Source organism: Apteryx mantelli, chromosome 6 (assembly GCF_036417845.1).
Source record: "Apteryx mantelli isolate bAptMan1 chromosome 6, bAptMan1.hap1, whole genome shotgun sequence".
Taxonomy (NCBI): domain Eukaryota; kingdom Metazoa; phylum Chordata; class Aves; order Apterygiformes; family Apterygidae; genus Apteryx; species Apteryx mantelli.
This window is the reverse complement of record NC_089983.1, coordinates 9,415,228-9,442,985: the sequence shown is the minus strand read 5'-3', so window position 1 is coordinate 9,442,985 and position 27,758 is coordinate 9,415,228. Positions and strand designations below refer to the sequence as shown.

Genomic DNA, 27,758 nt, shown 5'->3' with positions numbered 1-27,758 from the left:
GCCCGCCCACCGACGGCGCCATGGCCGCCCGGCAGCAGCTCGGTAACGCGGGGCCGTGGGGTGAGAGGGGCGGCGCGCCCGCCCGCCCGCTGAGGCGCCGCCGCCGCCCGTTAAACCGCCGTTGGCGCCCGCGGCGGCGACCGTTAAACCGTCGCGCGGCAGCCGGGGTGGGGGAGGGGCGGCCGGGGCCCGTGGCGCACATGGCTGCGCGGGGCGGAACGGCCCGGCCGTCTGCGGCGCTTCGGGGCGGCGGAGCGGGGCTGCGGGGCTGCGGGGAAGCAGCCGAAGGCCGCGTAAACCCGTATTTCCGGGCCTGTGCAGCCTGCTGTGAGTGCGTGGTGCAGCCAGGAGCCCGGCTTTGCAGTGCGAGGGGCGAGCCCCGCGCGTGCTCTCCTCTCGGCTCCTGGGCAGTGGGAGCACAGATTTTAACCCGGTAGTTCCTGTGCCGCAGGAGAAGCGCTTCCCTCCGGCCGAGTTCCAATCTCCCCGTGGTCCCTGCTTGTTAATACCTGCTGATGTGTTTAAAAAAAAAAAAGTATTTAAACTTCTCTGTGGTGCAAGAAATTAGAACAGCTGTGAGAGGCTTTTCCACATCCTGAGGCTGGGGCGCAGAAATAAAAGAATTAGGTGGTCGCAGTTTTAGAGCACTGGCTCCTTCCTCCTGCCAATAACACTGGCATTGCTCTTCCAGTATGCCCCAGAGAGCAGCAGCCAACCTCAGAGCTGTTGGAGAGCAGAACATAAGTCACTTGTCACCTGTAGATCAGGAAAGGGTCTTTTTAGAGGAGGCCAATGTCATTTTGGAAATGGGGAAAAATGAGGCACAAATGGGTGCTTTGTGTCAGTGCAGAATAGGCCAGCTGCGGAGATGGGAATAGGAGTGTGTGTGTATATATACATATATATATTTAACACACATACGTGTGTGTGTATACATGTGTGTACATGTATAAAAAATCATGAAGTCTTCAGTCCCTTAATCTTGCTTTTTTCTCTGTTATGCTCTGTTTTCAATACCAAAATACTTGTTCTCTCCCCTTCCTGCTAGCTTTATTCAGTGTCTCTGACAAGACTGGTCTGGTGGAGTTTGCAAAGGTTCTCAGCTCTCTTGGCCTTGGTTTAATAGCGTCTGGAGGAACGGCCAAATCCCTGAGAGACGCTGGCCTGACCGTCAGGTAAGGGCTCTGTCTTACAAACCTCTCCCCAGAAATTCTCATCAGGTTGTTTAAATTGTTTTCTCCATTCACAAGCAAAAATGACTGAAAGCTGGAGACAACAAAAAATGCTGTCTGAAAGCAAAGTCCCCCCTCCAAAAAACAACCCACCCCAAGGCAAGTTTCGGAATCTTTTTTCTTGGCCAGAGGTAGGTTGACCGAGGCCAAAGACTGTTACGGCACAGGATGGTGCGCGGTGACCAGTAGAGGTGTCAGGACCCTTGTGCTGCGGATGTTGTTTTGTCTGCTTTGAGCCAGCTTTTCTCCTATGAGGCAATCATTTGTCTTAAAATTCATAACCTGGCCCGAGCGCTGCTCTTTGCAGGCAGGTGAAAGCTGATCTTTGCCCAGACCTGGGGCAGGAAGAGCAAAATGTGTCAGAGACATGTTGAAGCTCGTTTGAGATCATTTGTTACAAATCATTTTCCCAGCATGATGGTCATGCTTTTTGGAGAGAGCCTGTAATGTTGTGCATCCACTGCTTGAGAAGAGGCATGAACAATTGCTAGCTGTTTTGGCCACGATTTGGGGGAATTTTTTTTTAGGTTCTTCCGTGCTACGATTCAAAAACAGCTTCAGCCAAATAAAAATTGTTTCCAGTACAGGGCTGAAAAATCTGTCAATTATTTGGCATGACAGATGACTTTGTGGCTCCTTTTTACTTCCACTGAATGTAGTAATAGGCCCCTGGGACACATCAGCATGAATATACAGAGCCTCCAGAGTTCCCTGTTCTCGCTGTTATACAGCACTTGGTCTCGTCTCCCTCACCTCTTTGTTTGGCTGTGCATCAGTGAAGGCTGAAGCAAAGCATAGTCACGTTTTTCCTTTTACCCCCAATTTATGGTTCCTTCTCCATCATGCACAGTCATGGGGAATGGTAAAACTTTAATGCTTAGACTAAGCTGGGAGGAAGAATACCGAGATACTAGAACTGCGTTTCAGAAGAGGAATATGATGCTTTGTAGTGTGAATCATGTTCTGGACTTCTCTGCTGTTGCACCGTTTGGTAGGCATTAGCATGGACTGTAGCTTTCTGACACAGTAGGGTGGTTTGTTTGTTCGGAGCCTCTGAGCATCACTGTTACCCAAAATTCAAGTTTTGGGGGTAGTTCTTGGGAATGCCACCCTTACTGAAAGGCAGTGTGCTTCTAAGTCCTGTTGGGTAGTTTTAGACACCCCCTCCCCTTCCCCAAACGTCTCCTGTGCTAAATAATGATGTTTTACCTGTCTACCAGATCTTCTCCAGATGTCTGCTTCAGGGGTCTTGACTCTTTCTTTATCCCTTTTTCTCTTCTTAGAATCCAGAAGGAAATAAGTCTGGTTTGAGATCTGTCCTGAGCGAGGCTGGTCATTTCATTTGTCTTAAGATTCCCCGGGACAAGAAACCATTTCTAGGTTTAAGTGAAAGGAAACCAGGTCCAACTGCTGTGTACTGCCAGTTAGGAGAGTTGCATCTTAACTTGCCTAGGTCACCCTCTGAAGGTGCCTCTCTCCTTACCATGAGTGTAATGTGACTGTGCTCTTAACTTGAGCGTCTCAGGCAAGGTAGAGCCAGACCTTAGTGTCCAGCTCTCGAATCACGTACGTATGGGGATGCATGGATGTTCCTCACTGACACAAACATGGTGTGCCTATAACTTGCAAAGTGTCTGTGTCTGTCAGCCTGCTGAATAAGCAAATTGCTATTGTGTGTGTGGGGGGGGGGGAATGGGACTTAATTACTGAGTATACAGCAATATCGGATGGGTGCAGGGCTTGCAGAAGTGATGCAGAAGGGTTGCTCCAGGAGCAGAATGTGTGGTTGTCCCTAAATTATACTTGTCACCTTTGTCCAGTTAAGGCTATCCTTGAACCTGCAGAATGAAACTGAAATTCTGTTGCAAGTCTCACTCCTTGAGTAGAAGGAGGGAAACTGTAAATGTCCTAAGCCAAAGTCAATCACCTCCTGTGCTGGTCAGCTTTGGGAGTAACATTTTTCGAAATGGATGAGAGACAAGCTCCAAAGTGAAATCAATGCTTTGGAAAGTTTAATTAGTTTCTTATCCAAATAGGATTACATAATACCTTTAGACCTATTTGAGAAGCCCAGAACGGGTCTGTCAGTATCTATGGCTCTCCCCAGTTCTGCTTGTTAGCACATTATTGTTTTGATTCTTTCTCTGCATGTGATTCTTTTCTTTCCACCATACTTTATCTCCTCTATTGAACTCACTGTAACTGTATAAAAATCCATTTGGGACAGGAGGGCTTTTAAAAGTTGCCATTACTCTAGCACAATAATCTGACCTTTGTAGTCAAGACAGCACAGGGGGAATGACGTGTGCAACCTTCTGCTTCCTGACTTGTACAGAGGTGTTGAGCTCTGGCTGTGAGCAGACACCTCTTTAAAATGTTGCCTCTTAATAGTGTACCTTAATACGGCAAATATGACTGTCTCCTTTTTTTGCTCTATGCATAGCTTGATCTCGGAGTGCAATTGGATGAGCTTGTATTGAATTATCTAGTCCTTATCTTTTAGGATAAATAATTACTTTCAGAGAAGTCACACTACTCCTTTTGAGGATGGTCTTCCACCCTGTAAATCATTGACTTGGAATTTGCTTGTCTTAGTTATTTCAGTGTAAAAGTTCACTCATGAAATAACCCTGCTGCTTAGTTCAATATGATCCATGTATTTTGTTTTAATTAATGAGAAAAGCAGCTGCTGCCTATTGGGTTTGGGGAGCTTTTCTTTGGTTGGTTGGTTTGTTCATAGTGGAATTTACACAAGGTGTTGTTTTGGGTTGCGTACTGGAAAGCAGTATCCTTTCTGTCTTCTGTTTTGTCAGATGTAGCTTTTGCATAAGATATGGACGGCATCTTACTAAGCGTGAGTGTGCATTAAACCAGCGCTTTGACCATTTTTACTAATGGTTCTATACCTAGTAGCATTTTGCTATGTAGCTGTCAAATGCCAGACAGATCTATCCGAACATGGGACACGTCCTGATAACTACTTCCCAGCCTTTCATAAGAGCAACGCATCATAGTCTGTCACCCAGCATAGCTTTTTTCCTAACAATCCAGTAATATGCTTTCCATATGTTGTGTTCTTACAGAGATACAAGATACTGAAGTTTGCAGGAATCATGCATGTCTCTTCCCTTCTCCTGTCATTGATGGAAAGCTGGTGATTTTTTTTTGTTTTTTGTTTTCTTTAAACACACCAAAATAGAATTGCTAAGTTTAATTTTCCCCCTTCAAAACTTCTAGGGTTTAAGTCTCCTTCCAGTAAAACCAACATTGCCAGTAGATTTAAATTACTGCCATGATGGGAATTACAAACATTCAACCTAGAGATAAAGTCAGTATGAGATATCCATTGCCATGCTGTGTTTTCTCAATGAGCAGAGATGTGTCGGACCTGACAGGGTTCCCCGAGATGCTGGGTGGACGTGTGAAAACCCTTCATCCTGCAGTCCATGCTGGTAGGTTTTTACTATTATGCTTTCAGTCTAAAACAGAAATCCATAGGCAGTGTGGGTGGGAAAAAGGGATTGACAGATGCCTTTTTAAAGGTCGGGTGGAAGAATTGACTAGTGAAAACAGATTTGCTCTAGCAGCAGAATGGCAGATAAAATGCGTGGAGTGGAGAAGAAACGTGTGGTGTCTGCATAGATTTCTCCATTGCTATGCTGACATCTATGCAGCTGGCAGAGCTTTTCCTCTGTGGAGTTGCAAGTAATAGGGCTTTGCAGGAACTGCCTTTGCATGTTCCTTGCAGAGCCAATTTTGGACCTGCTCAGGCAGAGAGTGCCACTGTATTTGACCTGCGGATGAATCTGGCATGCAGCATAGGGAACATGGCAGCATGGCCTTTAATGGGTGATTCCTGCATTCGCTAAGCTTTTCTGGCTCCTCTTCAGCAAGGAAGAAGTCTGATAACTTATCAATCAGCCATTAACCCATCTGCTGCTTCACTTCCTGTTTCTGTGCTTGAGATCCCTTGAGTTAAACCAGTTGCCCATCTTGCAATTACATACCTGAGAAGGCTGGAGACTGAGTCTCCTCCGAAAACCTTCAACCCTGGATTATGCTCTTGCTTACTCTGTGCCAGCCAGTCACATGTATGTCTCTCCTTCCAATTTCCTACGCAACAGCCAACTGTCTACACTCTTCAGTTAGAAGCACAGCCTCTCTTTTTGGTTGTTTCATGGGCTTTGTGTATTGCTAGCTTATGAGTGGCAGGTGGCTTTTTCCTCTCTGTGAACTCCGTAATGACAGTTCTAGCATTTTAAGGTTAACAACTGAATGTTTATAAAGTATGGTTTTTGAGGTTGTCTGTTCAGCACTTGGAATCCTTTAGGATTTAGCACTGGAAAAAAATCTATTAGTATGAAATTTGAACAGCCACAGAGCCAGTAAAATGGAATAGGGGAGGGGAGTAGGGACTGAAGACTGTCTGAAATAGAATCAGAATGTTTATGGTAGAAAATCTCTGAGGAGAAGCAGTCTGAAGAAAGATGCTGAATTTAAAAAATGTTTTGTTTTGTTTTTTTTAAATAACATAAGATGTACTGTTTTTGTAACTAGGCATCTTGGCTCGCAGTATTCCAGAAGATAATGCTGATATGGACAAACAGGATTTCAGCCTTGTAAGGTAAGTGTGGGGCCCATGATGCAATTCATCAGTAATCAAAAATGGACAGTGGAGACTGGTCAACACCTGTAAATGGGAACGGTAGGGATTGTAAGATGTGCAAACCGGAATCTGCAGCCTCCTGCTCCCCTCTTGGGAGATGGTATGTTTTAAAAGCAATGCTTTACAGATGAATAACTGCTTGAAATAAGCCAAAACAAAACAAAAAAATTGCACCATGGTTTCAACAGGGAGCAAGGGTTTTAATTTCTTCCGTTTGGGAATTTTGATACTTTATACTTTTAGTCAATGTTGGACCTCATTATACTTCTTGCAAAGTTAAATTCAGCACTTTTGAAGCTGGTGCACCTCCTCTCAGCTTGGCTCTGGGTATTTGATCAGATGACAATTCCTGATTTTGAAATGCTTGCTTAGTAAATATACCCTTTGAAATCTTCCTAATCTCATCTGAGTTTCAACACATAAATCAATGACTTTAGACATGAAAAGCAGGTCAGGAACATGTATCATTTGTGCAATTGGATAATAGAAATTTTGAATTTCTGAGAGCCATCATAAGAGCAAGCAAGCTGGAGCCAGAAACAGAAGTAATGCAGCTTGTGCACTAACACATATCAATTTTTTTTTTACTGTTTTTGTTAGAATGCTGAATTTTGTTAGACTATTTACCTGGGGCAATTTGGGACTGTGTTTAAGTAATTGAGTTTAAACTTCTGGCTAGCGATTGTGAATAACCAAATTCTGTCTTAGTGGATAGCTCCTGATTTAAAAATGAATGGCTGAATTTGAGCATAATAAATTGTAGGTCTAGCCAAAATGGGAGATATAGTTTGACTATGGTGATTGGGCCAGAATCCATTTTAGTTTTTGAAAAGAACTTACAAGCTGACGTGCCCAGGATGGGTGGATTTCCTGGCTGAATTTGAAAACCTGAGATTTAAAACCACAAGAATCTTCACAGATGGCTCAGTGGTGGTGGCTGGTCAGAGTATGTTGCATGTTACAGCAGGCCCTGCTGAACTGCAGGGGGAGTAATGTGTTTTTACATCAGTGACTTAGCTACAGTGTGCTCTTATCCAGAGCAATAATTTGAATTTTGGTAATCTTGCATAAAAGCAGAAAGAGCTGATTCTCAGCAGGAGGGTATTTGCATAGCTGAATTAAAGTTGCATTCCCCAGTCAAGGTAGCAAATCTTTATATTGATTATTTTGACTTCCATAGATAAAACCATTAGTAGTGATAAAGTCCGCAGAGTCCTGGCAATTTGCAGCAGGTCAGGAGCATGAATGAGAAAGCATAGTAATGGGGGGCTAGGTGTTAGAAATAGTACAGGGCCCAAATGAAAGACATCTTAGCAAATTTAGAGAAATAAGGGGTTCTGAAAGCCATGCTGAAAGCTGATCATCCCCTCCCCTTGAATTCATCATGCAGTGTGGAAACCAAGGAATATTCAAGTTGGACACAAGATGTATGCATCACAGCAATTTACTGCCACTACTTGGCATGTGCCAAGGATCAGTACCTTCATACATTCAGAACAAGAGAACGAATTCATTCTGTTGGATTAAAAACGTTGTATGGGAAGGTCAGAACAGATACATTCTTTCACTATGCTGTATGTCGTACTGTACAGTGTGCTGAGCACATTTGTAAGCTGGGACAGGAAAAGTTATTCCTTCATGCTTCCTGAAATACAGACTGCTGCTGCTTCCACTATAATAAATGACCTGATCACGTCAAGAAACTAATTCCAGTAAGATCCGGTCTTACCTGGAGAGGGAAAAAGTCAACCCTCCCACTTACTTTAATGGGCCACTGAAGTTTTATGCGATCCAGGTTATGCACTGAATACCTCTGGGGCTTCATATGCTGTTTGTATTTTAAAACCACAGAAGGTGACATGTAGGTCACTTTCTGCTCTTGGAAAAACTGGAAATTTAGACTGATTATGCTTTAAGTTTGCAATGGATCTGGATCTGGGTGCAGTCATTTATGCCAGTTGGTGGATGCCTATATTCAGTAGTGTTGAGTGCCCCCTCTGAAGCTCCTTGCAAGGGCTTAAGTCGGGCACCCAAAATCACTAAACATTCAAAAGCTGGCGCATGTATTTAAAGCAATTCTTCTTTTTAACTAATCTTTGTACATTGTGTGATTCTAACTACTGTAATGTTGCTTAATGCGTAGTTAACCGCTATAATGTGCGTACTGTTTGGCCATAGTAACATCACTTGGCATTAGGTTCAACAATGCTGTCTCGAAGTCTTTAGGAGAAAGAAGCCTTTGTTTATAGGATTTTATGTTGGTCCCAGATCTGATAGAAGAGACGAAAAAACCACCAATAATATCTTGTGCATACCAAGCAGAGTTTGGCCTTTTTATTTCTTGATGAGTAACCTAGTTTTTCCCCTCCATTCTTAGAGTTGTAGTGTGTAACCTCTATCCCTTTGTGAAGACCGTATCTTCTCCAGGTGTAACTGTACAAGAGGCAGTGGAAAAGATCGATATTGGTAAGTCAAAGGGAAAACAAACCTTTTCTCCAGGCAGACTTGATGGTTCTGTCCTTTTGTTTTTGTTTGGAGGCCTTGCATACCCTTAAAGGATCATCAGACACCTTGGTTTGTCTGCTGTGATGTTGGAGTACAGGGATTGGAATTACAATTCCTTAGGATGCTATCTTGCTGGGACATTATGCTTTTGCTCTACTCCCTTATCAAGCTGTGGTCCCAGGAATTAAACCATTCCAGTGGTGTGGCCAGAAGGAGGAGAGAGGAAGTCTGGTACTGCAACTTAACACATCTTCATGACGTGTACAGTGATGTTTGGGTTTTATTGAAGGTTTCAGTGGCCTCCTTCATGTGAGCTGGCCCCTTACCTCATGTGGGTTGGTCACTCCTAGCAATGGTTGCCAGGTCATCCCTGAGCATGCATTTTGACAGGGGCAGCGCTGTCCCCCAACATGTGCACAGAGCATCATGTCCATGTGAATTGCCACATGAGAATGAAGGAATGACAGCCAAGCCAGGCTGCAACGTGTAACAGGGATGTTCTCACAAAGGAAGCAGAACATTATTGAGGATTAATCTCTGTCAGGCACTGGGAGATGACTGTATGCAGAAGTGACCTGTTTGCAACTAGCAAACTAATTCCTGTGACAGGCAATCTCACCCTGAAATTGCAAAGTCATTAGTGAGGAGCTAGTACTGTGGCAGAGCTGCAGCTCATGCTGCAATCTCCTTCCTCTGGGAGGAAAGGAAGAGGGGACACCAATTTTGTGTTCTCTATATTCCTTCCTGTTTTCAAGGAACTTCTATCCAAGTTGGCCAAAGAGCTTGAGAGTTACAAGGGGGGAGATGGACAGCATAGTTGGGTAAACCTCATTAATTTTAAGCAGACCTAAAATTAAAATGGCAGTGGTAAGTGGTTGTAATGGGTTGGTAAGCCATGCTGCTAAGGTGGGGAAATCCTTCACTGCCCAAAGGCAGTGAAGTGATCCTGATGTGCAGAAGGCTGTACTAGGAAAGGGTAGAGAGAGCACCGATTAAACCTCTTTTGCAGCCTCTGGCAGTGTAATAAAAACAAAAACCAGGAGCTTTGGAGAGAAGAAGCCGAACCACAGAAAGTGCTCTGGGGAGCACTGAAAATTGCACTGCAGGAAGCCATTACGAGGATAGAGGCTGGTCTGCTTGTGTGGGAGAGTAATCTCATCAGTAGTTCTGCTCCTCTCGCTGGTTATTAACCCCAAAAGGCCTTGCCTTTCCTTCACTGCTGCATCCCTGCTTGGCAGCTTGCAAACAGTACAGGCACAGTTTTGTGCCATGAGGCTGGATGGGGATTGAATTTTCTTGTAGTAGTTTAGTCCAAATGATGCCCAGCAGAGCTCTCTATTAAATGTTTTATGGAGTAGTACTCACTCTGCATGTAGCAGTGCCAGCCTCTACTTTCCTTTGCAACAGCCTAGTATCTTGCATGATCTTTAGTGTTTTAATAGCTGTGTTGAGTTGAATTTAAGGGGGAAGCATGGCATTTTTGTCTTACACAGAGGACAAGGGCATGATTTGTTAGTATCTGCAGAGAGATTTGAGAACCTCATTTGCTCAGCAGTGTAGAAGTAAATCTTCCCCCACCCCTAACCCAGCGTTGCAGAGGACAGTGCTTAAGCAATGTCTGTAGAGAGCTGTCCTCTTCAGGATGTGCCTGTGCTGTTTGAAGGCATTCTTGTCCCAGTTGTTCATCCCAGCCCGTGAACCGTTTCCTCATCCCTGCAGCTCTGTCTTTCTGCAAAGGGCAATCAGTGAGTTAATGCCAGCCACCTTCACCAGTGGGTTGGATCAACTGATTGACTTTGCCATGTATGTTTTCAGGAGCATGTCCTTTCTGTTTGCAGAACTGGGGGAGATAGGCACATTCATCTGGTGCAAATGACTGATTGGTGCATGTCCTTTCCTGGCCTCGGACATGAGTCTTGGCTATACTGTGTCCAGAAGGAAAGTGCTTCACACCTCTACACTTCTCTCCCTCTTACAGGAGGAGTTGCCTTGTTGCGGGCAGCTGCCAAGAACCATGCTCGTGTGACGGTTGTCTGCGACCCTGCAGACTACTCTGCAGTGGCTAATGAGATGAAGGCATCAAAGGACAGAGACACTTCCATGGAAACCAGGCGTCAGCTTGCGCTGAAGGTCGCTCACATTTGCTCGCGGTGAAGGGCTAGGCCAGGCTCATTTGCCTTTCATTTATTCATTTCCTTTAAACGCCACATCCTTCATAAGTTGATGAGTCTTGCCCATTCTGCCCCCAGGCTTTCACCCACACTGCTCAGTACGATGCAGCCATCTCTGACTACTTCAGGAAAGAGTACAGCAAGGGGGTGTCCCAGCTGCCCCTGAGGTATGGCATGAACCCCCACCAGAGTCCTGCACAGCTCTACACGCTGAGGCCTAAACTTCCTCTGACAGGTGAGGCCTAGGCCATGCTGGCCAGCAGGGAGCTCTGGGAGAGCCCAGAAAGCAGGTGGTCAGACATGTCTGCCTGATGTCTTTAAATGTGAAGTATCTTGCTGTGCCTTAGTCCAAGGGATGCCCATCCGTGCCTTATATTACCTGCTTTATTACTGAGTGACAGTGGCTTTTCAATGAAAAGGCTGGGTGCGATGGGATGGAAACTTGTCTGCAGACCCTTACAAGGCTTACTGTAGCTCCCCATTATCTGTTGGTGCAAATCTGTGTGGCCCCCTGAAGATAGTTTGTCTGGGCAAATTTACTTGCTGCACCTCCTACCTGACATCAGCTCTAGAGTCTGGAAAGGAAAGCTTCTTGTCATCCTTTAAGATGTTTTGCTCCTTCCCATTTTCCTTGTTTAGCACCTTCACAATCTTTTTATGTTCCCATTTACTCTGGCCAGAAACTGAGCTGTTCTTTTTCCTAGGTTTGAATGCTTTTTGTTCTTTTTCTTGCCCTGATGCTTTCGAGCAGGGTTTTACTAGCTTAGTTTTCTGGGGTGCTAGCTCTGCTAATGGTGGCAGTAGGAAGAGATATCAGTTTTAGTCACAAGAGTTTGGGGTAGGTCTGGTGTCTCTGCCATTTTGCAGGGTGTGCCGCTCTTTGCAGCCTTGCTATACTGAGGGAATCCCAGTTTGGGAGAGAAAGTCTGGCTAGTGTTGCTCTTGATCGTTTTTAAGGCTGGTTGTAATATTCCTGAAAACCAAGTCTGCTTTCTGTGGGCAGACGTTGTTCTAGAAAGCAGTTGCAAAGCTTTATATTCACTGTTGTGGCATTTCCTTGTATTTGAAATCCTGGGACCTCTCAGGAAGCTTTTCCACTCCTGCACAGGAAGTTGATTTTCTTGCAGGTCTCTCTCCCAGGTATGGCAGCAGAACAATGCTGTGTTCAGCTGTCCTGGCCTTGGAGTATTGCCAAAAGAACCTTTTTCTCCTGTGTCCTGCAAGGCTCACAGTCCTGCCATGTCCTTGCAGGCAGTTCTTTTTGCAGTTTTGAGTGTACCAAGGCAAAAGGTTTGGGAAGCAGATATTCAAAAACTTTACTCTTGGTGTGTATTTCTGATGAAAGATCCAGATTGAGCATTTTGCTAAAAGCTTTCCCTTATTTCCTTACGACTGTGAGTGGTTATGTTGACTTCAATCCGAGAGACCATGTGCTTAAAGTTTGACTGGTGCCTGAGTACCCTTCTGAATCAGAGGTTAGTCACTATAGCAAGTGTAGGAAGTAAAGAAACCTACCTTCTAGGGAGCAGGGAGTGTGCATTTTTCTTGAGTTCTTTCCTGACAGCACTGCCTACATATCTCAGTCCAAATCAAGCTCTTAAGTTCCTTTAGAAAGAGATGGCAGCTGTTCCAAATTGGTGCCAGCTGAAGAACTTGGAGCACAAGGGAGGGAAGGTGTGGGGGGACAGTGTCTTGCTCCAAGGTCATAGCAGCTTGTGATAGGGAAGACAACTGCATTTGTCTCCTGAGTCCCAAGCCTGTGCGTTCCTCACAAGACACTGGAAGTTTTTCAGGGCACCAAAACAGTTACTGAGGAACTGGGGACATCTTAAAAGAACAGTTTTGTAGCGATTTTGATTCTCAGTGGGAGAAGTCTCTTCCAGTTGGTCTCCAGACTCTGGGGACAGGAGTCTGCCTGCTTTAATGTGTCTGTTTGTGCTCTGTCTGCAGTGGTGAATGGCTCTCCAGGGTTTATCAACCTGTGTGATGCTCTCAATGCCTGGCAGCTGGTGAAGGAACTCAAGCAGGCACTAGGCATTCCTGCTGCAGCCTCCTTCAAACACGTCAGCCCTGCAGGTGCGGTGGCTCCTTGCTTTTCTCTTTGAACAGACTGTGACTCTTGGCACGCCCGCCATTGGTGTATCTGCATCCCTTTACCCTGATGGTTTGGGGGAAGTCCCAGGGGTTGGGACCAGAAACAGCTTCTGGTTTGAGTGCCCTGGCTTGTATTTCCCACTAGGTGCTGCTGTTGGAATACCACTCAGTGAGGAGGAGGCACAAGTCTGCATGGTGCATGATTTCCACAAGACCCTAACACCCTTAGCATGTGCCTACGCACGCAGCAGAGGTGAGAGGCCCAAGAATAAACTAGACTGTCTAAAGAACTGAGCTAGTGCTCAACCCTGAACAACATGCTTGACACTTTGCAGGCTCTTCTCTTTGCAGTGTACTCCTCCTTTTCAGGTTTTTCTCTGTAAGGATCTGATTAATAGGCTAAATGAACTGCCCACCTAATAAATCAAAAATTGCTCTCAGAGTGAGCTGAACTTGAATATTGTTCCACAGAGGCTAAAAACATTTCAGATTCCATTCTTTCTGTGATGTATATGGAAGACCTATAAAGTGTTTTTGTTAATGAAACAAAAATGTGGAAATTTGGCTGAAGGATCTGTGGGTAACCAAAGAGCTGTGCTGGTGGCACACTCAGCTTTCAGCTGCAGATGGAGTGCTACGGAATACTTATTTGAGCAAAATTGTTTCTGCTCTTTATTTTGTGGGGGATTTTTTAATGCTTTTGTAGTTCAGAGCTCACAAAAAGCTTAAAAATAAGTAAATAGAAATTCCTCCCTCTGTTTAGCTGAGATACTTTGTGAGTTCTCTCATTGTCTGTGACAATCTAGGAGAATCCAGACAGATTATGGAAAAGAAAGCAGACTTGCTTGGTAAGGGAAACGCAGGCATGGGTTCATTTTTTTTCCACTGCTTTAGGGATCACCTTTGATCATTGCTCACAGAAAACCATTGCATGATCAGTAGAAAAACAGTTTTGGAATGGCAGTGACTGAAGAATTGATGATGTTGAGTAGGAAAGCATCAGTGATAGAGGCTGAGTGCCATTAATCCTTCACTTTAGCAAAGCACTATGTCATTAAATACAGAGAATATATATATAATTTTTAACTACTGTTAGCTACATTTCTGGGTCTGCTTTCTTGCAGGAAAAGCCTGATGGTGGTATATGCATTTGAAAACTTGTCTATTTTCCAACTGTCTCCCATCTAAAATATCTTTCTGTACAAACCTTTCCTCTCCTGTGTCCTCTTGCTATCATGGCTACAGCAGAACTGCTAGCGTTAACGAAGGTAGTGATTACAGAGTTAGAGCTTTGACAAATGCAGTGAAGAAGGAGGAATATCTGAGCTATGGGAATATTTAAAGGTGCATGTGCTTGAGGTAGGATTTTTCATTCTTGTTATTCCTCTTATATGGCCTATTTTTCTGCTTTGCAATTATATTATCAACTTTTGTGGAAAAGAAATGGATTGTAGGAGCAAGGAGTTCTTTGTGTTATACTGTAGTTGGATAAGTTACCAGAAAATATGATTTTGCAGGTGCTGATCGGATGTCGTCTTTTGGTGACTTCATTGCTCTGTCTGATATCTGCGATTTGGCTACTGCTAAAATTATTTCCAGAGAGGTTAGTCAAACAGCAACAAATCATTCTGGTGTAAAAGGGAGAATTACGCTGGATGGAGCCATTTGCTTCTAATGGCCATTCTGCTCAGTTTGGGAGTTTTGATCCATTTTACTTCAGACTATTTATTGGTCCATTCATGTAATTCAGTATCCGGGGTGCAGAATTTACACCTATCTTCTGATACGTTTTTCCTCGCACCAGTTGAAACCTGGCTGCACGGCAGAGCCTGTGAAACAGCAGTACTCAAAATGCTACTTTCTGAGGAATGATTGCAAACCTCTGTCCTTGATCAGGCCTCAGGAAATAAACCCTGATTGTGCTGTCACAAGTGTCTGATTGAGCAGCTCTAATGGAACAATCAAGGACCCGCAGACCTGATGGCTGGCCTCTTGCCCAAGGCAGGAACGTGGATGTAGATTGCTACCTGCCAGTTGATACCAGTTATTTGTAGGCTCAGCCATTTTACACACTGCACTTTTAACTTTGTTGGTTTCGACTTTAACTCTCTAGCTGACCACATTGCACAAGTTGCTAGATTTAATGCAGAGTTAAACAACTGGAACTTAATGCTTTACCAAACACGCTCATCCTGTTAGATGTTCCTTCAACTGCCTGAGAGGAGGAAAGCACATGCAAAGGCCTATTTCTTGTACATTGAAGACTTTTTTTGTCAAACAAATGAAAGGTCACATTTGATTGGTTTGTGAGGATAGCATAGGGTGTGCTCTTACTTTAAAAAAAAAAAGTGATAACATGAGAGGAAAATATCACTTTATGACTGATGAATGTAAACTGTTCTTCTCCATTTTAAAGCTGTTAAAACGGTTCTTTTGCAGACACTTTGTATAATCAGGAGTGTCACTGTTGCAAAAATTAATTTTTGTTGCATGTGTGTGTGTTTGTGTTTTAAGGCACATTTATTGTTAGGTGGAGAAGTGGGTATGTGATCTACCAGCAATTCTGTCCTGGAGACAGAGATTACTTATTAGTTCTATTGTGTTTAAAGTGTTGGTGAGGCTTTTTTTAGTAACTCCTGTTAGGACCTGATGGAGCTCTGCTTTTTCCTGTTTCAAGGTCTGGAACCAACACTATAGTAGTGCCATTGGTATCGTATGGTGCATGTAGACCTCTGAAAAGTGGGCTTTAAATGCCTTTCTGGAGATGGCAGGTGGAGTTTTCAGTATTAGCTCTTCTTTTGTTCTTTTTGTCCTGCGGAAGCTGAGATCTGTGTGTGTTGCAGGTATCTGATGGTGTGGTAGCTCCTGGCTATGAGGAGGAAGCTCTCAAAATCCTTGCCAAAAAGAAGAATGGTAGTTACTGTGTCCTTCAGGTTTGTGTTCCTGCTCCACTGTAACCCTCTGCTGCTCTACTCATACCTGCTTTCCACAGATGTTAATATCCGGATAGCTGTGGGGCTGATCCAGGCCCCTCCACAGTGCATGGGAGTGTTTCCTGGTCTTCAGCAGCTCTTGAGCTGTATTTCCACCAGCAGTGTCATGACCATGTTGAGCCTTAAGTCCTGAAGTGAAGTGTTTTCATAATGCCTTCCTTGGCTTTCAAAGTGATATAGATTTAAAGTGACCAAATCTGTGGACCAGCAACAGTACTTCAGAGAAACAGTGTTTCTGGGCTATTTTTTCACTCTCTGCTAGCTTTCTCTTGCTTTCTGCTGTGTTTTTCCTCCCTGAATTTTTGTCATCTAAGACATATTGTCTCAACGCTGTCATTAGTCGTGGGGGTGAGAGGTCATGTGAAGTACATCACTAGGGAAGCCTTGCCAGTGCGTGTGGTGTTTGTAGGACAATCCTCTGTAGAGTCAGTAATGAAGACAGCAGCACAGGCATAGTTTGGACCCAGGGATGACACACCGTTCCATACTGTAACCATGATGCTTGTCAAGGAGTATTAAGATGGTGTTGTCAAATAAGTGTCCAGTTGCCTTCCTAGTTCCTCTACTGCTTATTGGGACTTCAGAATCATCCAGTTTGGGTGAACGTGGCTAATACTACATAACATTGTCCAAGCAGCCAAACAGCCTGACTCCGGGAGACAAATGAGTGAAGAACTTGAGTATTCCATTACAGAAAGAAAATCCAAGGCTTAGCTGAGGTTGCAATTGTAGTGTTACTACCAAGGGAGCTGTAGAAGATGGCTCAGGTGCTTCAGGCAAACAGGAATGAAATTGCAGACAATCTTGGCAGCTGATTACCTCCTGAATTCAATTAGCTTTGCAAGGATGAGGTTGTACTGGTTAAGCCTTTATCTTCAGGGCCTGTCTGTCTAAAGAAAGTTGATCTGAATGAACTTCAATAGATCAGGTAAACCACATAAAGTGTCTGTACGCTCCTATTTAGAATTAGTAACCTTAATTTGATCTGGCGTACTTCATGTCTTAATAAACTGAACTGGGGCTACAATAATTACAAATAAACCTATGCATATGCAGACCTTAAGGCAGTTTAACAATTCCCCTTTAAATTTACCCCTTATATTAACATAAATTAACTGTGTTGTGTGCCTGTATGGAGATGAGCCCCAAGAGAATGCATCTCTGGAAATAATCATATTCACTGTTTTCCTTTATGTCGGAGGGGGTTGGGAATTGTACCTTGAGGCACATATGAAGCAACTCAGATTTCTACCTTACTGTGGAAGACTGTAAGACTCTGAGTGTGTGTGTGTGTTTCTCACAAGGTGGACGTTGGTATATAAGCATCCAAACTGCATTACCTCTCTCCAGCCTGTAAATGTCCCTTCATGCTGTTGAGACCTTGCTGCTCCAATTAATTCTAATTACTTTTGATGATCTGACATTGCTTCCTCTAAACAGTTCACTTCTTTTGACTTCCTTAGAATGTTTTTTTTTAACCTAAACTATTACTGGATGTTGGCTTTGAAGAGGTCTATTATTGGCCTCTCTGTTGGCTTTTAGATGGATCCTGATTATGAGCCAGATGACAATGAAATTCGAACCCTCTATGGATTGCATCTCATGCAGAAGAGGAACAATGCAGTCATTGACCGGTCATTGTTCAAGAATATCGTTACAAAAAATAAAAACGTGAGTGTCAGAAGACTGATAAATGTGTGTAAAGGTTGGTGGAGTGAGCTGGTATGCTTTCATCAAGGAAGTTAGCACTGTTCTATTTTAAGAGCTCTTGAAACATTTTAATGAGCTTAAATTGGCTTTTGGCAAAATAATGTAGCAAACCCTCTGGGTCAGATATACTCGGGCAAATCAGGGTAGTTTGCCTTTGTTCTGATTCTTTACATAAATAAGATGAGCTAGACCTTGTCTTTTATCTCTGACTACCAAAATATTTGTATTCCATATAAATAGGAAGCTACCTTGTTTAATTTCTTATAGTTGAGCGCCATGTGCTAAGGATCAGATGTGATCTCATTCTGACTCATTGTTTAATTCTCCCTTTGGTTTACAATGTATTGTATAAACTCTGATCTTACTGATGTTGCTCACCCTTTAGAGTTCACATCATCAGAAAGTTATCAGTTATTTTTTCGTCTTGAATCTTGTTTTCATTTAAAAAGCAGATGTTAATGAGCATGTTATTAGTCTTGGGCTCAGAAGTAAGTTCAGACATTGTGGTAATGAAAACTTTTTACAGATTAGTAATGGAATATACTTAAAATAATACACAATGTAGAAACTGTGGACATTACTGCTATTGTAGTCTTCTGCATACTTAAGCATGTACTTAGCTTCTTGCCTGTGAGCATTTCTGATGAAAAGTCAGCAAATACAGAAGACTGCATGATTAGGCCCAGCAATAGAGCTGTCATGACCTGATAAGATTGAGTCTTGTCCCTACAAGCTGATGACATTAGCTGCCAAACCAGTCATTTGTAATTTTTTAATCTAAACAAGATTTGTTAGTAATTGAACAAAGCAGGATATCATTAGCTGTCTTGTTTTCCTCTTGCTATGATCCAGTACTTCTGATGGTTTTGGAGGTTTGCAGTTCATGAGCCAATTGCAGACCATCCTAGGTGTTGGCTGTCAAAGCGGGCTGTTGACGATGGCTTTTGTTGTTTCAGCTGCCCGAGCCTGCTGTCCGAGACCTGATTGTTGCCAGCATCGCTGTCAAATACACCCAGTCCAATTCAGTTTGCTACGCCAAGAATGGGCAGGTAACCAAATCCAACACCTCTGGGGAGTTGTGCTCTCACAGCCAAGCTGGTCCAAGTGCGCTTTTGTCAGGCGCCGGGTTTAAAATCACTTAGCATGCAGGAAGCTATTAAGCAGTTACAAACAAACTGCCTTAGGCAAAGCTGTGCAGAGCAGTAGGCAAACCTGTGTTTCTCTTAAGAGGCTCCCTCAAACCCAAAACTCAGTGATTCTTTTGCTTTCATTTTTGTTTTTTTTTGTTAGTTTTTTATGATAATGAGAGGATTGGTCATTTAAATGGTGAAGTTGCAAAAATTCTCATGCCTTGAATCATTTCTTTTCAACTATTCTTTCCTTTTATTATCTTTGCTTTTTTTTGAGGGCCTGTACGTTTGCTGTAGTCTGTACAGAGCCTTAGGACATCACAATAGTTTTCAAAGCTGGATTTTGACTGTCCACATGGTTCTTAGTTTTGTTTTATTGTTTTCATTTTTTATATAAAGCAAGATGAGGTGTGGTGTTCTCTTCATTTGCCCCTGCCCACCCTCTTTGGGATATCAGAAATCTTCTGTTCTTTCTGATTTTTAGAGCTTATGATATATGTTGGGATTTACAGGGGCATTAGAAAATGTGTAGGTAAGAGATAAATCTTGAATTTTAAAAAATTCTTTCTTTCCAAATTATCATTAGGTGTTCAATTTAAATCAGTTATCCAAAAGTTGTAAATGTACTAAAAGCTACATTTTTGCCCAATGGCTCACTCTTGTGATGCTGTTGTTTAGCTGGTCCTCAGCTCTCCATGGCAACTTTTCCACAGAGCTGGGTTATTTTTTGTAAAATAAAATTTTACAGGAGAAAAAGAAACATAGAATGTTTTTGATAATCTTGAGCTTTGGTGCATCATAAAGCAGCAAAATGGATTAAACAGTGTAACTTCCAGATACAGACTGAATGAACTGCAATGCTGTTCTGTTTGCAGTGGTACTCATCTACATGTGTCAGATTGTTGTTACAGCCTGCAAACATTGCAGCACTCGCCATATTTTCTGGGGTTGTGTGCTATATAGTTCTTGCAAGCCATGTCTCTGGAGAACAAGCTTTTCTTTCCCTCTGCTTTGTTTTTTTCCTCTTGCTTTTAAATGGTTCTCTGTCCACAAGAGCATTAGTTCTTGTAGCCCCAGAACAAAGGTGTCACTATCTTTGCTGCTCCTTTTCCGTTAATGTAGCAGCAATTTCCCCAGCGCTTTTTGTAAGTCTGGACTTAATGTGGTGCTGCAGCTGTTTTTGAAATGTGTGTGGTGATGCATGTACCATATGGAAGGGAGAAGGCATGAGGGGGTGAAAAGCAGTGTGGCTAGCTAGGGATCTAACTAGCCTGGCTTCAACTATATTTTGCTTATTCACAGGGGTATATTTTGATTGAACATAAGTGTGTGTGTGTGTGTGTTGTCTTGGCTGATTGTATATGTGACAGGAAAAAACAGGATCAAAGGTCTGTATACTGCACTGAGAAACAAGTGTCTTTTTTTGAACAGTAAAGGTCAGCAACCATTGCAATCATTTATTCAGGGAGGTGGTGAATCTGTTCTGAGGTTTTTAATTCAAAGCTTAATATCTTTCCGAAGAGATTGATTACCATCCAAAAACAGCAGAGTGTGGTGCACTATAGGTAATGATGGAGCTCGGACAGAAGCTCCTTTCTAGCTTTAAAATGTCTAAAATGCCTCATGAGACTGTTGAGCATCGAGACCATTGTTCTTAAGGTAGAGATGGAGGAAGAAACAAGGTCTGGTGGAAACCCGTCTCATTAAGATATTGGTTACCTCAGATTCTTTTTGGTGGTGTGGTGAAGAACTAACTACTGGTTGTATCACCTACCAAGGCACGAGAAACAGCTGTGTACAGGGACATTTGGTTGCAAATCGGAACCAGTACAGGTTAGAAACAGCCAAAGAAAGAGATTTTCAGCTTGTTATGATTAAAATGTATTTCCAGTGTGTGACATGTTTGGGTTATGTAGGTCAAGCCTGGGAAATCCTGCATTCTTTCAATTCCATTGCATTTGGTTTTCCAAGGGGTATTTCATCCTCACATTGCCCCTGTTGCTTAGCAAAACTCTTGTGTATAAGATATTCAGAACTTTTGACAGCTTGGTTTCATTGGGATCATGAGTGGATCTGCTGTTCCAGCCAGGGCTGGTGCTCTGCATTTAAAAAGTCCTAGGAAAGGATGAAGTGGGAGGAAGCGTTTATGGACTTGAGTGTCACTTAATTTGCAGGAAGCCAGCTGCCACTAATTGCAATAAACACTTTCACTTGTTTTGTCTGTTTTTCAGCACAGGGAAGCCAAAGTGTATATAATATGTTGATTTACAGTTTCTTTAGTGATACCATCATGCTTTAAATTTAACAGTTTAAGATTTTTCTCCTCCTTTTTTCTCTGCATACAAGGATAAAATTTGCCTTACTATTTTCCCGTAATGCTGCAGACATTTGTCACTTACTACTATTGTTTGTCTTCCCAATTGCAAAAATCCTTTGTTTGGCTTTATAATTCCAAATGTATCCAAGGCTTCTGTTTTCAGTTATTACTCGGAGTAAATCTGAGTAAATCCAGGCCAGTCTGGATCATTCTGTGAGGATCCTCTGGGCATTATCCATCTCATCCACTCCATGCTTTCGCACAGTATTCCAGCTATGGGGGGATGTTGAGCTCTCCTGTGAGCCGAAATGTTTCAGTCAAGAAGTTCTCAATTTTCACTCAACAAGCCTTTTTTTAATGAATTGATTTGCTACCCACCCTGTGTTACTGTCTCCTTTCACTTGAGCCTTAATAGGCTCTGCTTAAGCACTTTTTGATCCCCAGTAGATTAAACTCTGAAAGAAACATAATTATTTTTTGTGTAGCTGTGGACAGAAAATGGGAGGTGGGTGGGTGTTGTTTTCTTGTGGAAGACTTTGAGGTTTCAGCTGTGTTTTGGTATAGGAGAAAGCCAACATTTGGGGAAGGAGGAGATGAGGTGCGGGGAGAAGCAAAGTGAGGAAGACAGGGAGGGAATAGGTACATTTAGACAGGCAAGGGAGTTCCAGGTACAAGTCTATGGTTTATATTAAGCAGAAGCTCAACCTGCTGAACTCTCCAAGGAAAATCAGTCTGTCTTTGGACCAGAAAATCCAGTCTAGACTGAAGAAATCTTCCACAGCAGAGTCACACAGAAACAAATACTTTTCTACAAAAAATGATTTAGCTTTCTCTAAATCCTCACTTTCCCACAAAGTGCATATTATCAGCATGTTCCTCCCTGAGTCTCGTTATGACCTGCCTTTTAGAACAATGTGGGCTCATCAGAAGGAGGCACAGAGAAGCAGCTGTTGTTTTTCTCTTGCCTGTTACGCCAATGTAAGAACACTGTTCCATGGGTTGCAGATATGTTTGCAGATTTGGGGGTACCAGTGAAGACCCTACAGAGGCTGGGCATTTGTTATCTAAAGGAGAAAATTCTTGCCATTTTGGAATTTTTGAGTATGGGCCAAAGTTCAGGTTACCCATCTCCTGACTGACAAAATTCAGGTCACAAAATGGTGTTTTAAGCAGCTCATGGAGAAAAGGAAAAATGCTATTTTTGTGAAGGGTGACTGGATGCTCGCAGGTAGGAGAGCTTGATTTCTAATGTGTTTGCCCATAAAAAGGCTGCGTGTGTGTGTATGGGGAAGTGGAGGCACTGTGCTGCATTGGCCTGGAAAAACCAGCTGAGGCCAGGGCTTGCAGCAGACTGGCCAGTTCTGTCACATTAGTGCAAGGCCACAGCTCACAACATACTAGATGAAGATAAGATGCCATTTTACCTGGAGATGGTCAGAGGACACTGCATTTCTGGCACATTACGTCATATTTCTTTGAAACTTAAGATCTCGCAGTATTTTGGCTCTGCTGTCTGCAGTCTGTCCAATACTCTCCACCACCAGCATCCCCAGCTAAGAACTTCTGCCTTAGCCTAACCCAGCTTGCTAGGCCCCCTCCAGGAGCTGGGTGACAATTAATGATGTGCAATGTATGGGGCAACCTTCTGGCATTAAGCACTCTTAAGGGCTGTTGTCTCTCCAGGGAGAAAGGAAAAAGCTTCACAGATGAGACCATGTACTTCCCCCTGGCTGGCATTGAGGTCCCTTGAGATGCAGGGTCCCCTGCAAGTTTGAAGGTTAAACAGGGCAGATGTGAGAGCAGAGATAAAACATCAGTGTATGTGGGGGGGAAGGTGTCACCAAGCCACCAGAAACTTCTTATCTATTTAGTATTTACAGTAATATTAATATTTACCCCTGTGGTTTATTAAGCACTGATAGCTGTTCAGTTACAGTTGAGCAGATGATATTAAATAGTAGCCCAAGTCTTTCATTTGTTCCTTGGGGGAAGAGTATCTAGTAGCATGTTTTATGGTTCTGGTAAGAGGTGAAGTCACTGTGTCTTGATGAATGAGAAGGCAAATGATTCATTCATTTGAGGGCAGCCTTTGACTTACAGCTTTACCATCTGTTGCAGTCTAGCTGAGCTGGAAACTCTGAGGTATTGGCCAGAACCGCTGGCCTCAGCAGTGTCCCTGGAGCAGTCCCCCACGCGAACAGTGTCTGGTGAACAGTTCAGCTGTGGCTTCACAGGAGGAGGAGGAAATTATGGAAAAGAGTTCTGTTTCCTGACAGATCTCTGGTTTGAAGTGGCAGGAGCTCTCTTTGGAAAGCAGGATCCATGAGCTCTGAAAGCCATGGAGAAAAGTTACCAGCCCAAATTTGACAGCTGGAGTGGCTACACTTAGCATTTATGTGCCTGAGAGTCATGCCTGGCATACTGTCATGGCAAAGGCAAGGCTGAGGAGGGGCAGTTTGGAGTTCAAGAGACCCCAGCTAAGTCCCTTGCACTTGTCAGTTGTGACTGCAGACAGACCATGTTTGCAAAACGGAGGTTAATAGCACGAATTTCTTCCCTTTTGAGGCCGAGGGAAAATACAGTCAGTTTTTGCAGGGACCTGAGATGCTCCAAGTACTTAGCAGAGATGATGCTGATGCTGGAGGTTGAGACTGGCACTGCAGTAGGCAGTGGACCTGGCAGGTGAGTGCTCTCACATCATCAGAGGCAGAGAGACTAGTGGGGACTCTGCACTGCGGTGTAGCCTGCCGTGGCTGTTCAGGCCTAGCCTTGCTCACAACTAGTGGCAGTCAGTAGCTGTTGTTTGGCCTTGGCTGAAGGGGTGCAGAGAGAATGCCACAAACCCCACAGCATTCCCTGGATTGGCTCCTGCCTTGAATTTATTGAGGTGTGAAAGCATGATATGGTGACCCTGACAATACTCAGTTTCCTGGTTCGTGAGGAGAGGATGAAGTTCTTGCCAGTTCTCTTGCTCTGCCAGTGTCCAGTAACCAAGATGTCCCCAGCCACATTTATTTTTCAGCTGTGTCAGAACCTAAGAGTTATCTTTGTTCACAGGTCAAGTTTGCCCAGACATGAATGCAAGAGCTTGTTTGCATTGCGCATCAAACTGTGACAAAGGGCTTTCAGGGCTACCAGACCACTAGAAGCCAAAGAGTCTCTACATATTTTAATCTATAGTGTACCTGAAAAATTGACAGAGGTTGAATGTGTCTGATGATAACTGGACTCCAAAGAAAGTGGTTGGAAAAAGAGAAGCAAAAGGAAGCAGAGCAAACACCATATTTTTATTAAAGCTTTCTTGGGGGGAAAAAAATCACCTTTCAGATCTTGCTCCCAGAAGCACTAGGTCTGTTTTACATCAAGCACCAGTCTTATTTAATAAGGGCTGGGGTTAGCAGGCAGCTATTTTTAAAATCCCAGACGTTCTGGCAGATGGCAGAGTAGGAAGTGTGTTGGCAGCTCCAGGGCCTTGATAATTCAAGTGATGTGATGGTCCTACTGGCTTGCCTTCCTGATCGAGCAGTAGATTTACTTTCTTATCAGCCTTGACAGACAAATTGCCCCATAATCCACCAGATATCACAGCTGATCTGTTCAAGCTCCGTATGCCAGGCCCACCAGAAAAGATTATGCTGTTTGGGTGGCCCAGGCTCAGACTTCAATCCTCTATCCAAAGCCCCTTTTCCAAGACCAGGTAGGCAGCTTGCCATCTCTTAGCAGCTATATTTGATTCTATAGCTGCTGGGGCTCAGATATTGTTTGGATGGATGAGAGGCTGTAGTGTCCTCAGTGCAACTGTCAGCTCAGCAGATCTGTGAAGTTAAAAGTACAGAGATCTGTCCCTATAAATGATCCACAGGATTAGGGATACAGGTATTTCCAGAGTCACCCTTGCTAAATTACATGAGCAATGTCTCTGCTTCAGTGAGGAGCAGCTAATCTGTGGGAGGTCTTTCCTGACTGCTTGGCTGGAATGCAGCTTTGATTACCATCTGCATGCAGCAAGGCATGATCACGCTTTGTGTGCACACTTCAGGTCATAGGTATTGGAGCTGGCCAGCAGTCCCGGATCCACTGCACACGTCTGGCTGGTGACAAGGCAAACCACTGGTGGCTCCGGCACCACCCACGCGTGCTCTCCATGAAGTTCAAAGCGGGTGTGAAGAGAGCAGAGATCTCCAACGCCATTGATCAGTATGTCACCGGGACCATTGGTGAGGTAAGGGCTGAGGAATTTCTCTAAAGAGTCCAGCTTCTGCCAAACAAAGCTAGAAGTGCTGCTAGGAATACCAGCTGTGGGTGCTATGACCTGGCAAGACCTTCTCATACCTGGGCCTTCTCTCTTCCACTTCAGCCATTTTTTTCAGCCCCAGAAAGAACATGTCCTTTGATAGCTCACTTCAAAACTGTTCAGAGGGTTTCCTCTGGAATAAGATGAGCGTTTTGTACCCTCCACCCATACTGAGCTGTTTCCATTCTGGCTCCCTACTGAGGAGACCTTCTGAAATTTGTAAGTGAACATGAGGCAAGAGAGGGCTTGGTGTTAGTTATTTTGGTCAGAGTTTTGGAACTGGTCAGCCTTTTTGAAGGTAATGATCTCTGTTAGCACAAAGGTTGTCAGCCACCTTTAACCCTACCTGAGTCCTTGAGTTTGTTCCCTGGGTGCCTCTGAAGGTCTGTTGCCAACCAACAGGAAGCTGTAGACACCAGGATTTGGGTGTTTTGAGTATGGCTTGAAACATCCATGGCACAAAAATGTTATCTACAAGAAGCCCTCTTGCTGGCTGTCAAGCTGTCAGAGCCAGAGCTGCTGGGTGCACTTGCAAGATTTGAGTCTTCAGGCGGTGCTTAAAGGCCTGATTTGAGCTTTGTGCCTGGGGACAGTAATAGGTGAGACCAAAGGACTAAGGAAGGGTTAATGTTACAGTTAATGTTTAAACTTTTGATGCCTCATCATACCAGTTGTCCTTTCCTTGTACGTCGGTGTTTGCCTGTGTGGCATTCTGAATTCTCAGAATCCCTCTGACCTCCCTGTTACAAGCAGTAGTGAGACGAGAAAACAGTATGCCCTTTTTAAGTATTGAAAGTCAAGAGCTGGACTGGGGACCGAGTGAATCACCTCTGAGTGCGGTTGCTTGTTTAAGGGTAGAACAACTGGAGCAGTGGCTGTTTCAGAAGGTGAATCATAAACTAAGCTGCTGTTTGTCATGTGTTAAGTCATCTACCAGATCCCGTTTGTGTGTGTGTGTGCTGGCTTTTACAGAGCAGCATACTGCAGGCAGGCCAAGCAAAGCATCTTGTAATTAAAGGGGGGGAAAAAATCCTCAAGCCCTGGGGTGAGGAGGGGAAGGATAGAGTTAAAAGGATGAAAAAAAAAAAAAAAAAAGCTGACTGTAGTAATGTGTTCCCACCATCACTTGGGATTTTAAAATCCCTTGTATGAAGTTCCCAGCAGTGGAGCTGTGGGAGCAGAAAGCACAGCTGAGCTGGGTGTCAAAGGGATGCTGTCACCTTGTCCTTGCCTGCTGCTGGCGGAAGCCCATGCTTTGGGGCTGAGCTGTCTCTCTCTCTTTCATCAGGATGAAGACCTGGTGAAGTGGCAGGCAATGTTTGAAGAGGTGCCCGCACAACTAACGGACGCAGAGAAGAAGCAGTGGATTGCCAAGCTGACTGCTGTCTCCCTCAGCTCCGATGCGTTCTTCCCTTTTAGGGATAACGTCGACAGAGCTAAACGGGTGAGGTCATGGCAGGGTCAGGCTATCAGGGTGACTCCAATGAAAAATCTGCGCAGCTTGTGCTTTTGTTTAAATTTTGTGTAGACTGCTAGGGAACGGCTCTGTGCGCTGCACTAAGAGTGCTGGCTAGAATAGCACATTCTGGGAGAGATCTTTCTGGTTGTTACTGCTCTCATAGGGGCAGTAATTACCCAGCCATTGCTCAGTTTGTTGATTAGGGATGAAAAGAGTATTGAAGTTTATTAAACTGTTTAAGAATAACAAGACAAGGCCTACTGCTTCCAGAGGAACCATTTTACTCTTATTGCTGAGCTGTGGGGAGAACTGACTGCTCATGTGAGGAACTCCCCTGTGAATTGCTTTGGGCAATGGAGGCCTTTGTTCACGCTTAGTATAGTGGGATTTGATGAAAGACTGGGGCTGCCAGCTCCTTTTCAGAGGGATTTTGTTTTTTTCATCTTCTAATCCTTCCATTTATCTTTGTCTTTGTTCAGAGTGGAGTACAGTTCATCGCTGCCCCATCTGGCTCAGCTGCCGACGAGGTTGTGATCGAAGCTTGCAATGAGCTGGGAATAACTCTCATTCACACCAATCTCCGGCTCTTTCATCACTGAGTTTGCCATGGGCTGTTGTGGTCCCTCTTTGGTCACAGTCTCACCAACAGCAGTAACTGGAGTATTACCAGTTAAACTGGGAAGCACCTGCAATCTGTGCTTAGCAAGTATTGCATGATCTGTAAATGAGATCTTTCCCTGTTGCTACCAGAGAATGAAGGTGCAAGAAGTTGGCTTCCAATGTAGAAACAAGTCTCTTGCAAATAAACGTACAGTTTGTAGCTATATGGAGTCTGTTGTCTTATGTCATCCAAATATTTTGCCGCCTCAGGTAAAAGAAGGTTTATTTTTATTATGTAGTCCTGACTTTACCAATTCATTAGAAGCCCTATGGAATGGTATGAAAGCCTGGCTCATGGCTAGCTTCTTAATGAATTGATAAAAATCTGGGTTGTAAACTGAACTGAGCCTCTTTTTTTTTTTTTCTCCTCCTTTTTTTCCTTTTTGGTGCCAGCAGGTAGCTTTATCCAGGTGCTTCTAATCCATTATCCTCTTCTCTGCAAGGAGAGGGGAGTGGGTCCTTTGTCCAAGGCAATCTGATTTAGTGCTCTGAATCCTGCTCTGGACATGTGCTTTTGGGTGAGAGAG

The 27,758-nt window shown here is 43.8% G+C and overlaps 1 protein-coding gene across 2 annotated transcripts; it reads left to right on the top strand.

The window, feature by feature from the left end:
* Window positions 1–27,395, top strand: ATIC (5-aminoimidazole-4-carboxamide ribonucleotide formyltransferase/IMP cyclohydrolase). 2 transcript variants are annotated; one of them, XM_067298730.1, is made up of 16 exons: window positions 1–42; window positions 1,049–1,175; window positions 4,608–4,684; window positions 5,790–5,856; window positions 8,276–8,364; window positions 10,382–10,533; window positions 10,653–10,809; window positions 12,525–12,650; window positions 12,814–12,921; window positions 14,186–14,271; window positions 15,512–15,601; window positions 17,204–17,332; window positions 18,328–18,420; window positions 24,858–25,040; window positions 26,401–26,556; window positions 27,051–27,395. In XM_067298730.1, the coding sequence occupies exons 1-16, from the start codon at window positions 21–23 to the stop codon at window positions 27,168–27,170; spliced, it is 1,782 nt and encodes a 593-aa protein (XP_067154831.1). In that variant the 5' UTR covers window positions 1–20; the 3' UTR covers window positions 27,171–27,395. The 2 variants fall into 2 exon arrangements, with proteins under 2 accessions (XP_067154831.1, XP_067154832.1); XM_067298731.1 differs by lacking the exon at window positions 12,814–12,921.
* Window positions 27,396–27,758: the final 363 nt, after the last annotated feature.

Coding starts and splice junctions, on each gene's coding strand:
- ATIC (XM_067298730.1), top strand. CDS start 21: ATGGCCGCCCGGCAGCAGCTCG. Junction 17,333..18,327: donor TCGTTACAAAAAATAAAAAC/GTGAGTGTCAGA, acceptor TTGTTGTTTCAG/CTGCCCGAGCCTGCTGTCCG. Junction 25,041..26,400: donor TCACCGGGACCATTGGTGAG/GTAAGGGCTGAG, acceptor CTCTTTCATCAG/GATGAAGACCTGGTGAAGTG.